Source organism: Petaurus breviceps, unplaced genomic scaffold (genome assembly GCF_028583685.1).
Source record: "Petaurus breviceps papuanus isolate PSGF00001 unplaced genomic scaffold, PetGlider_PUasm1.0 91041, whole genome shotgun sequence".
Lineage (NCBI taxonomy): Eukaryota > Metazoa > Chordata > Mammalia > Diprotodontia > Petauridae > Petaurus > Petaurus breviceps.
The window spans coordinates 7,364,993-7,376,821 of NW_027187400.1; the positions used below are offsets into that span (position 1 = coordinate 7,364,993).

At 48.2% G+C, this 11,829-nt stretch overlaps 1 protein-coding gene across 2 annotated transcripts in view; it reads right to left on the reverse strand.

The window, feature by feature from the left end:
• The window catches only part of LDLRAP1 (low density lipoprotein receptor adaptor protein 1), a 44,255-nt gene that overhangs the window by 13,223 nt on the left and 19,203 nt on the right, over window positions 1-11,829 (reverse strand). For both annotated transcript variants that reach the window (XM_069079117.1, XM_069079116.1), the window contains exon 4: window positions 3,807-3,921. In XM_069079117.1, coding sequence (XP_068935218.1) covers window positions 3,807-3,921 — 115 coding nt within the window. The remainder of the gene's footprint in view (window positions 1-3,806; window positions 3,922-11,829) is intronic.

Genomic DNA, 11,829 nt, shown 5'->3' on the forward strand with positions numbered 1-11,829 from the left:
GCTGAGAAAGGGGATCTCTCGATAATGCACAAACTGAATCAAATTTTGGAATAGGTCAGATTAGATTGTGCCGATAAAAAAAGAAAGGAACCATGCAGGCCCCCAAATTCCTAGGCAGACTGCTTAGCCAATGCTGTTTCCATAAATGCTTTCCTCCTTGTTCTGACTCCTTTCTGCCCTCATCTCCTCTGAGCCCTGGCCCATGAGGCTAGGACCTAGCCTCTGATACCCCCCCCCACTAGCCATCAAATTCTGAGCTCTTTGAGGGCAAGAACTGTTTTCTGCCTTTCTTTGTAGCCCCAGCCCAATGCCAGCCACAGAATAGGTATACACACTGACTACTTAAAGGACTGAGCCACTCACTCCTTGGGCTACATTTCTTAGTCAAGTTATAAACTCTGCCATCCCAAGAAGGAGCTAAGTTTCTGAGAAACCTGCCCCTGCTCCCTTCAGCCCCAGTCCTGCCTCCCACCTGCAACCCATCCCCAGGCCCCAAGCCTGGCCAGCTGCACATGACAGGACGGGAGGATGAGGGTAACAAAGGGGGTTAATGAGCTGGTATTTTTAAATCTGAGCCAGCAGCATCTCAGAAGCTAAGCATTTGGCCACTGGTGACTCAGCTCAGGGACAGCAATGTGAAAGAGACATGCCGAGGCCTCACCCCAGAAGTGCTGGGCATCACAAGACACAGAGAGACGGACAGAGATGGCCCCAAATGGTGGGGAAAGTGATGAGGGGGAAGCAGGAGTCTGCCTGGGACTGCTGCACCACCTTGGACTTCCTCCCTTCCCCTCCCCCTTCCCCCGCCTCAGTTTCCTCACATGAAGTTCTCAGTGCTAGAGATCCCCTAAAGAACTGCAATGGGATTTACACAGTATCTCATCTGAATTTCAAAATACTAACAGCTGAGACCTATATAATGTTTTAAAGTAGGAGCTCTAACAAGGGATCCATGGGATTGTTTTTAGATGGGAAAAAAAACCAACATCTTTATTTTTACTAACCTCTAACAGAAAGTTACAGCATTTCAGTCAATTATGAATTCTTTATAAAAAACATTATTTCAAGAAAAGGTCCACAGATCCCACAAAATTCCCCAAAAGGTCCCTGTGAGTCCCTGACATGTGACAGTTGAGATCTCTGGCTTTAAAAGTCTTGCAGAGACCTGACCCTAATGACGAGCCTGGGAGGTAGATGCTATCATCAGGTCCATTTTACAGCTGGGGAAACTAAGGCAGAGGGCAGTCTTATTGATAAGTACATGAATCGAATTCAGATCTTTCCAACTCCACATCTTGTGCTCTCCTCACCATGTGATATTAACTGAGAAGAACACATTTATCAAGGACCTCCTATATGCCAGATACTGGAGATAAAAGGGCAAAAATGAGATAGTCCATAACATCAAGGAACTCAAGCTCAAAAAGTGAGGATTTGGACCAAATCAATATTTTCCCAAAATACTCTAATGATAATAAAAGCTAACATGTCTATAAGGCTAGGTTTGCAAAAGCACATTTCACATATTTGTTCATCTGAGCCTTAAAATCGTGAGATGAGTGCAATTATTATCCCCACTTTCCAGTTGAGGAAACTGAGGCTGAAAGAAATTAGGGGCCTTGCTCAGGGATACTCAGCTAATGTCTGAGGTTTGAACTCAGGTCTTCCGACTCCAAGCCCAGAGCTCTATCCACTGAGCCATTTAACTTGGAACAGTCCTTTTGAGACTTTACACTGATGAAACTCCAATTCTGGCCCCGAAAAGGGGTAAAGGGTGTTAGGAGCCCCTCAGGAGGAAAGCAAAGGGGAGGAGGGAAATCTTAAGAGCAGGAGAAAAAAGCAAGTTTACTTTTCTTTCTAAAAATGACACCTAGTAGTTCTGAAACGCATGTCATGTCTGACAGGGCAAACTCTCCCCTAGACTCAGGATGTTGTCTTCAGAGCCCCTCCCCAAGGTCTCCAAGGATGCACCTTGGTTAGGGTCTCAGGGCAGCAGAGAGGCAAAGGCAGGAGGTCTAGGTATGAGCACAGCCTCTGACTGACCCAAGGCTAGGCCTTGGATCAGTCACTTTCCTGGGTCTCAGTTTCTCCTGCCATAGCATAAAGATCACTGGGATGAGGGGGGCTTCTCTGGGCCCTTCTGCTCAGCCACTGTGTGGGAGGCTGTGGGCAGAGCAGGCCACAGAGCCTGGGGAAACAGCCAAGGGCAAGAATGCCACCATGTTAGGACCCACACCTTGGAGATGGCCCTGTCCATCCAATGACCTCCCCCTGGAAGCTGCTCTGTGCATCCAGCCCTTGCAGAGTGATCATCCTCCCTGGTTCACACGGTTCTAGTTTATCATCACTCCACTTTACAGAGGAGGAGATGGTAGAATACCCTGTCCTCTCCTGACCCTCCTATACCAGGGTCATACAGTGTTCCTTAGGTACTGGGTAGTGGGCGAATGTGAGGAGCAGAAGGAACCCGGGAGGGGGCCAGGGACCTTGGCTGTGGTCCTAGCTCAGCAGCTAACTCAGTGTGTAAATCTGGGCCTTGTTTTCTTACTCTGTAAAATAAAGAAGACAGATTATATAATCTAAGGCCCCTCCCAGCTCTGACATCCTGTGTACTGAGGGCCCTCCCAGCTGTGACATCCTGTGTTCTAAGCACCCTCCCAGCTCAGACATCCTGTGTTCTAAGGGCCCTCCCAGATCTGACATCCTGTGTTCTGAGGGCCCTCCCAGCTGTGACATCCTGTGTTCTAAGCGCCCTCCCAGCTCTGATACTGTGTTCTAAGGGCCCTCCCAGCTCTGACATCCTGTGTTCTAAGGGCCCTCCCAGCTCTGATACTGTGTTCTAAGGCCCCTCACAGCTCTGACATCCTGTGTACTGAGGGCCCTCCCAGCTCTGACATCCTGTGTTCTGAGGGCCCTCCCAGCTCTGACATTGTGTTCTAAGGGCCCTCCCAGCTCTGACATTCTGTGTTCTAAGGGCCCTCCCAGTTCTAGTATTCCCTAACTCTAAGATTCTAGAGGACTGAGCACAGACTTGGCAAGAGAGGAAAGAGAGGGTGGGGAGAGTTGGCTGTCCCACAGGCAGAACACAGTAGACTGACTGAACATAGCTAGAGGGCTGGGAGATGACAGACCCCACCTGTCTGACTTCACCCTGACCCAGTTTTGTTTTGTGATTCCCTGGATCTGTGCCATCATTCACACAGGGAACTCTCCATGAAGAAACTCCCTCTGCCCTGCCCCAGCAGGCTGGTATCTGCTTTGCGACTTACAGTCTTGGAGAGTTTCTATCTAGGGCCCTGGGTCAGCTGGCCAGTATATCAGGGGCAGACCCTGAGTGCCCTGCACCACACTATCTCCTGTCCCCAGGATACAGGATCTCATGCCCAAGTTGCTTTCTGAGGGTTAAGACACTTTCACATCCATGTCCTTTGTCCCCTCCCAGGAGGAGGGGGGCTATGCCTCCACACTCCAACCAGGGGACTGATTCCTGAGGGCGGGGTCTTCTGTGTCTCCCACTCCTCCAGCTAAGAATAGGAACTGTCCTTCCCCTCCCCACCTCCAGTCCGGGGTCTCCCTGAGGACAAAGACTGAATCGTCATATGTTGCTCTGGATTTCCCTGTGTCTCAGAAGATGAATGAAATGATGCCCTGTGTCTGAGGCCCTGGGGGCAGAAAAAAGGAATGGAGGGGAGTGGAGGGAGGTGTGCAGGCCCAAAACAAGTGACTCCCAACTCACGCTCTTCCCCCTCTCCCTCCCCAAGACCTCAAGTGGCTCACACCTCCAGGGCCCTAGGTCTCCCACTAACCATTTTCCGCTTGGAACAGAGAAAAGCATGGCACTCCAGACTCTCGCTCTGCTGGTTCTGGGCGATGTAGGCAAAAACCTTGTCGTGCATCTTGTCTGCAGTGCAGTAGGAGATCCTGGAGGCAGAGAGAGGGGACAGGGAGACCAAAAGCCCAGGCTTAGGAGCCAGCTCCCTTGTCCAACCCCAGACCCTCCCTCAGGCAGACCCATATCCCCCTGGGCTAGGGAGTGGGTGGCAGAGGCAGGCTAGCTGGATTTTACCAAGTCGACTCTCTGGCGAGGCCAAGGCTGGAAGGGTGAGGCCATCTGATCCATCCCCCTGCCACCAAGCAGGGTCACATACAACATTCAGCTAATAGAGAAAGTGAACGTGGAAAGAACAATGGTCTGGCAGAAGACCTAACCTTCTACCCTGGTTCTGCCACCTGTGACCTGTATGACCTTGGGTGAGTCAGTTAATTTTTTAATTTTCAAAAGGGCAAAGTAATCTTTTCACTGCCTACCTCATAGCAGCGTTATGAAGCAGGCACTTTTGTATTACAAAGCATTCTAGAGATAAGAGCTATTACTGTTGACATAGGGAGTATCAGAGTTAGAAGGGGCATTAGAAGCGGAGTGATAGCAGACACTCTCACTTTCAGGGGTTCCAGTACAGGTCAGTGAACAGAGAGCTGGACTGGAAATCAGGACCTGGGCCCTCACCAGCCTCCCCACTCTTCCTACTCCTGCTCTACAGACCAGAGAAGGAGAGTTAGAAAGGGGGCACAGGATGAGAAAGCACTAGAGAAGGAGGGTGATGCAATTACCAAGCACAAGAGTTTGGCCTTTACTTCTCAGGCAATGGGGAGCCACAGAATGTCTTTGAGCAGAGGAGTGACATCATTAGATTTGTGCCTAAGGAAGTTAAGACTGGCAGCAGAGCTGAAGGACAAACGTGTGAGGTGAGAAGAACAGGGAGGAAGTGAAGGTGGGAAGAACTATGGTAGCCTAGGCAAGTGGTAGAGATCACTCATCTTACCCTAGGAATAAGTGCTAATTATGAGAGGCTCCAACTATCCTAGAATAGGGGCTGCAGCAACTGGGCATGAGATCCTATATCTTGGGGACAGGAGGCAGTGTGGCGCAGGGCACTCAAGGTCTGCCCCTGACATACTGGCCAGCTGACCCAGGGCCCTAGATAGAAACTCTCCAAGACCGTAAGTCGCAGAGCAGATACCAGCCTGCTGGGGCAGGGCAGAGGGAGTTTCTTCATGGAGAAGTGTGGTCTATGGACAAGGCAGTTTGGACTCCATGCTTCTCCACCCTGGCCCCATCCTAGCCCCAGCCCCCTGCCTGCAGCAAGCAGGAACCCCAGGCCACTCACATTCAATCCCTGCCCAGCTTTGCAATCCTTTATTTCTCATACTTGGGAATAAGGCTCAAAATCCTTAACAGAAGTGTTTTTGTAAACAGTAAATGCTAAGGGTTGTCATTCCTCCATAGTGATTCTTAGAGAATGCCTAAACCTGGGTCTACATGATGTGGCATTCCCCAGAGCTGCCCCTGAGCAGGAGGCTGTGGTTAGGCTGCAAGAGCAGGGGAAGACCAGGGTTGGAGCCATGCCTCTGGAACTGGCCAGCTGCTGGAAGGGCCCTGGAACTCCTCTGTCTGCCTGGTCCTTCATCTGGACAGTGGGGATAATCACCTGCCCTTCCTGCCTGACAGGGCTGCTGTGAGAAAGCCTCTTTGTTAGCCTTCATGTGCTACAAGAGAAATGGGAGCAGGCGCACAGGGAGCTACTTCAGGTTTGAAATGGCCTCAAAGGATGACCAGCACTATAGCCCCATGGGACATCCCTAGTAAACATCTATTGAAGTTAAGTCACAGAGAGTTAGAACAGAGGCTCTCAGAGGTCAGAGGGGCCTTAGGTCATAAGATGTCAGAGCTGGGAGGGTCCTTAGAACACAGGATGTCAGAGCTAGGAGGGTCCTTAGAACACAGATGTCAGAGCTGGGAGGGCCCTTAGAACACAGGATGTCAGAGCTGGGATGGCCCTTAGAACCCAGGATGTCAGAGCTGGGAGGGCCCTTAGAACACAGGATGTCAGAGCTGGGATGGCCCTGAGAACACAGGATGTCAGAGCTGGGAAAGTCCTTAGATCATAAGATGTCAGAGTTGGGAGGAACCTTAGAGCACAGGATGTCACAGTTGGAAGGGCCCTTAGAACCCAGGATGTCAGAGCTGGAAGGGCCCTTAGAACACAGAAGGTCAGAGCTGGAAGGGCCCTTAGAACACAGAAGGTCACAGCTTGGAGGGCCCTTAGAACACAGGATGTCAGAGTTGGGAGGGACCTTAGAACACAGGATGTCAGAGTTGGGAGGGCCCTTAGAACACAGAATGTCAGAGCTGGGAGGAACACCAAGTTTTCATTTTCAGATGAATGAGGCTGCACAGAGGGGGGCAGTCACTATTACCTTCTCTCTGGTTTCCTCCCCCAGAATAGCCCTTGCCTGGGCTCACCCTACTTAGCCCAGCTCCCTGCCACATCCTGCCCTAAGCCTCATCACACAAGCTTAGCCAAGAATTGTCCTCAAAGCCTCAAGGACTCCAAAGGCTCTGATCACATCTGATCAGAAGAGAAGCCAGAGGGCTTCAAAAAAGAATCTGGGGGGACACAGCCAAGATGGCAAGGTAGAAGCACAAACTTGGCATAAGCTCCCACTTCAATCACTTCCAATACATGTAAAAATATGACTCTAAATGCACGTTAGAGCTACAGAACCCACAAAGTGACAGAGAGAAACAAATCTCTCACTGAAGGCAGCCTGGCAGGTGGGCAGGAGGGGTCTATCGCACTGAGCTGGGAGCTGAGTGCAGTCCTGTGTGAGCCCCACGGTTCCAGCTCCAGGGTGGCCCCAACCAGTAGCGGCCAGAGCAGGCTTCAGGAGAGTGAATCAGCAGCAGCTGTGGCAGTTTCCAGACTTCTCAACCCATAAACACCAAAGACAAAGTAAAAGGTCACTGTGGAACTCTTGGACGGAAGAGCGCAGTCTGGCCCTGTGGAGGCCAGGTGGCTGCAGCGGCTGCTGTGCGGCTGTTTCCAGAGCTCCTGGCCTGCAGATTGTATGGGGACCAAGTTACCATCCAGAGGGTAATCGCTTTTGTTTTTCTGGATCGCAGTCTTGGGTGGTGGTCCTGGGGTGTGTGGCCAGTGAGCCAGAGCTTGTGGGGGCTATAGAGAGGGCACCCTCCTAATAGCTCCAGCAGCTGCGAAAACCCCAGCAATTTGGGACATAGCTCTCTCCATTCTGGAAGCAGAGTTCTACCATAGCAAAGAGCTCATAAGTCAAATAATTGGCCGGCAATATGAACAAGCAGAGGAAGCACAAACAGATCACAGAATCCTTTTTTGGGGACAAAAAGGATCAAGGCATGGAGTGGAAGGAAGTCAGTGAAGACAGAACTCCTAAATCAAAAGCTTCCAAGAAAAATATGAATTAGTTACAGTCCATGGAGGAGCTCAAGAAGGATTCTGAAAATCAAGTAAAAGAAGTGGAGGAAAAATTGGGAAGAAAAATGAAAATGATATAAGAAAAATCATGAAAATTGAGTAAACAGCCTGCTAAAGGAGACCCAAAAATACACTGAAGAAAATAAGACCTTAAAAAATAGACTGACTTAAATGGCAAAAGAGGCCCAAAAAGCCAGTGAGGAGAAGAATGCTTTAAAAAGCCGAATTTGGCAGATGGAAAAGGAATTTCAAAAACTCACTGAAGAGAAGAACTCCTTCAAAATTAGATTGGAGCAATTAGAAGCTAATGACTTTATGAGAAATCAAAATACTATAAAACAGATCCAAACTAATGAAAAAATAGAAGGCAATGTAAAATATCTCATTGGAAAAACCACTGACTTGGAAAATAGATCCAGGAGAGATCATTTAAAAATTATTGGACTACCTGAAAGCCATGATCAATAAAAGAGCCTAGACACCATCTTTCAAGAAATTATCAAGCAAAATTGCCCTGATATTCTAGAACCAGAGGGCAAAATAGAAATTGAAAGAATTTACTGATCACCTCTTGAAAAAGATCCCAAGCGAGTAAGAGTGCTGGCCCCAGTGTCAGGATGGCCTGGGGATCGAATCTGGGCTCAGATACTTAGCACCACACCCAGAAATAACTGGCCATGTAACTCTGAGCAAGTTACTTAACCCCAATTGCTTAAAAAAAAGAAAAGAAAAAAAAGAAAAAGATCCCAAAAAGAAAACTCCTAGGAATATTATAGCCAAATTCCAGAGTTCCCATGTCAAGGAGAAAATACTGCAAGCAGTCAGGAAGAAACAATTTGAATATTGTGGAAACACAATCAAGTTAACACAAGACCTAGAAGTTTCTACATTAAGGGATAGAAGGGCTTGGAATATGATATTCTGGTGGTCAAAGGAACTAGGACTAAAACCAAGAATCATCTACCCAGCAAAACTGTGTATAATGCTATAAGGAAAAATATGGTCATTCAATGAAACAGAGGATTTTCAAGCTTTCTTGATGAAAAAACCAGAGCTGAACAGAAAACTTGACTTTCAAATACAAGAAGCAAGAGTATGAGAAGGTAAACAGGAAAAAAAAATCATAAGGAACTTATTAAAGTTGAACTATTTACAATCCTACATGGAAAAACGATAACTGTAACTCATAAGACTTTTCTCAGTATGAGGATAGTTGAAGGGAATATGAATGTATATATGTATATATATACATATACATACATATATGTATGTATAAGAGGTTGTATGTGTATATAAATATATATGTGAGTGTGGGCAAATGTATATTCATGTATACATAGACAGAGGGCACAGGATGAGTTGAATAGGAAGGCATGATTTCTAAAAAATAAAATTAAGAGGTGAGAGAGGAATTTATTGGGAGAAGGAGAAAGGGAGAGATAGATTAGGGTAAATTATGTCATAGAAAAGAGTCAAGAGAAAACTGTTACCATGGAGGGGAAGAGCAGGAAGGTGAAAAGGAATGGGACAACTTTATTCTCATTGAATTTGACTTAAGGAGGGAATAACATACACACTCAATTGGGTATCTTACTCTACAGGAAAATAGGGAGGAAGGGGATAAGAGGGGGGGATAATAGAAGGGAGGACAGATTGGGGAGAGGGTAGTTAGAAGAACACACTTTTGAAAAGGGATAGGGTCAAAGGAGAAAACAGAATAAGTGGGGGGCAGGATAGGATGGAGGGAAATATAGTTAGTCTTTCACAATATAACTACTATGGAAATTATTTGGGTAACTACACATGTACAATCTATATTGAATTGCTTATCTTCCCAGTGGGGGTGGGTGAGGAGGGAAGAAGGGAAAAAATCTGGAACTCAAAGTTTTAAAAGCAAATGTTTGGGGTTTTTTTTAACGTGTTTTTTACATGCAACTGGGAAATAAGGTATACAGGTACTGGGGTATAGAAATTCATCTTGCCCTACTAGAAAGTTGGGGGGGGGGGGGATGGGGGAAGATATAAGAGAAAACATATTGGGGGAAGGGGTATTCAGTAGGCTTGCTATTTTGGGGTGGGAGTAGGGGAAAGATGGGAAATAATTGTAACTCAAAATCTTGTGGAAATGAATGTTGAAAACTAAAAATAAATAAATTTTTATTTTAAAAGAAATAAAAAAGAATCCAGAACCTGGGGCCCTCCTCCCCATGCCCTCAGCTTCAGGTCATCAATCACTGACTGACAGGAGCTGGCCAGGCTTCATGGGTAGCTGGAGTTCAAATCTGGCCACAGACACTTACTAGTTGTGTGACCTTGGGCAAGTCACTTTACCCTGTTTGCCTCAATTTCTTCATGTATAAAATGAGAAGGGAACAGCAAACCACTTCAGTACCTTGGTCAAGAAAATCCCAAATGGGGCCATGAAAAGTCAGACAGGACCAAACATCAACAACAGGTCAGGCTCCTAGACCAGCAGCAGCTCCAGTGAGACTGAGTTACCACATCCTTCCTGTGACCCTTCGAGGAAGACAGTGTGAAGACTGTCAGCCCCCACTTTAGAGAGAAGACCCAGAGGCATAGGGACACAGCAGCCTGCCCAAAGTCACCTGGTGCTGAGAGACCACTCAATCAGAGTAAATCAGTTCTGGAACTGGAAGGAGCCTCAGAGTCCAGCTGGCCCAAGTGACTCATTTTACAGATGAGGAAATTAAGACCCAGACAGACAATGCAATTGACCCAAGGCTACACAGGAAGGAGGAGGAGCAGAGGTGGTTTCACACCCAGGTCCTCTGCCCCCAAACTCACCACTTTCCACTGTTTTGGGGCCCTGCCCAATCCTCCCACGGTGCTAGGCCCCAGCCCAGGAGCACAGCAGGCCTGATCTTTCTTGGAGGGGAAACTGTCCTTTTCACCATCACCCCCATACAGTCTCCAAAGGGTGGTGATAACAACCACAACATGGACAGCAGCAGGGTGCGGGACCCACAGTTCTGCATCAGCAGAGTGTTGCTGGACAGCTCAAATGGATGACTAGAGAGGGGCAGAATGGACTGTATGGTCAAGGGCACCAGGTACCAGAACACAGGAAAGTCACTTCCTCTTCCTCTGGCCTCAGTTTCCTCATCTGTAAAATAAAGGGGCTGAACTTGATGGGACGGTTCATTCAGTTCAACCCCTTTTACCTTACAGCTGAAGAAAGTGAGGCCCACCAAGGGAAGGGGAATGACTGACATCGTCCATGCTCAAGTCCTGATCAACCCCACAGTCAGACAGCTCCCAGCTTCCCCCTGTGCTGAAGCCCAAGATGGGGATGTTGAGGGACACAAATATCCAGAAAAGGCTCCCCAGGGCCTGCTCCTTGGGCCCTCTGGTTGCCGTGATGGGAGCCGGGACGTTTCCATGGAAGGGGAAGGATGACAAGACAGCACTCTGCTCTGCTCAGGGCTGGCGACAGGGCCTCCTCTGTCATCCAATACCACCGGGGCATTCTAGGCCCAGCCCAAGAAAGCAAAGGGCAGCCCAAGGGCCACACTCATTGACCAAGGCCCATTTCCAAGTTGGCTACATAAAAACACTAAAGTGTCTGCTGAGTGGCTGGTCCCCAAAGAATACATACCTGCACCCGATACCTAAAGAGCCTGTAGCCACCGAGGCTGGCAACCAGCCCCAGTTGGGCCTGACCAGACACAGACACAGACAGACAGACAGACAGACACACACACACACACACACACACACACAGAGTCAAAAATGGAGGCAGAACAAGGGCCCTAGTTCAAACAGGAATGCTTGTCCTTAATAATGAAACCTGTTGGTCAGACAGACTTGGTAAAGAGACCTTGGCCAGAGAGCCCCTTCTCTGCCACTAACCCATGTGATACTCATCAGGTCATTTCCCTTCTCACAGCCTCAATTTCCTCATCTGTAAAACAGATAACATAAAGCTCCCACACTCCAGCTCCCTGGGCTATTTCAAGGAAAGGGAAACCTTAAAAGAGCTTGAAATGCAGAAGGACTATCCACAGAGGTCGCGTGATGTAGCGACAAGTCAACACGGCAGGGAGATTTTCAAAGACACCACTGGCTTAGCTCAGGCTGCCCTGAACCCTACCTCAGCCGGGCATGGCTTGGCTATCATCTGAGGGCCAGTCACGGTCCATTCAGAAAGGCTCATCACCAGCAGGCTGGCGGACCACCAAACTCTTACCAAGGCCCCCACTGGCATGCCTTTTGTGTAGGCCCTGCTTTGGCTCTCTGGGAAAGCCCACAGGCATCTTCTCCGAAGAACATGTTTAAATGCATAAAAACAAAATCCGTACAACTGCAGAGAAAACCAGTTATAATGAAATACAATTATCAAAATATTTGGAAAAGCAAGTTCATGGTGCTCAAGCAGATTAAGAACCTTGCCTGCCTTGGCAGCAGGGACCTGCACCAGTGGATGGTGAGGTATTCACAGATACAATGACCATGGATGGGGCAGGGGCGTGTGTGTGTGTGTGTGTGTGTGTGTGTGTGTGTGTGTGTGTGTGTG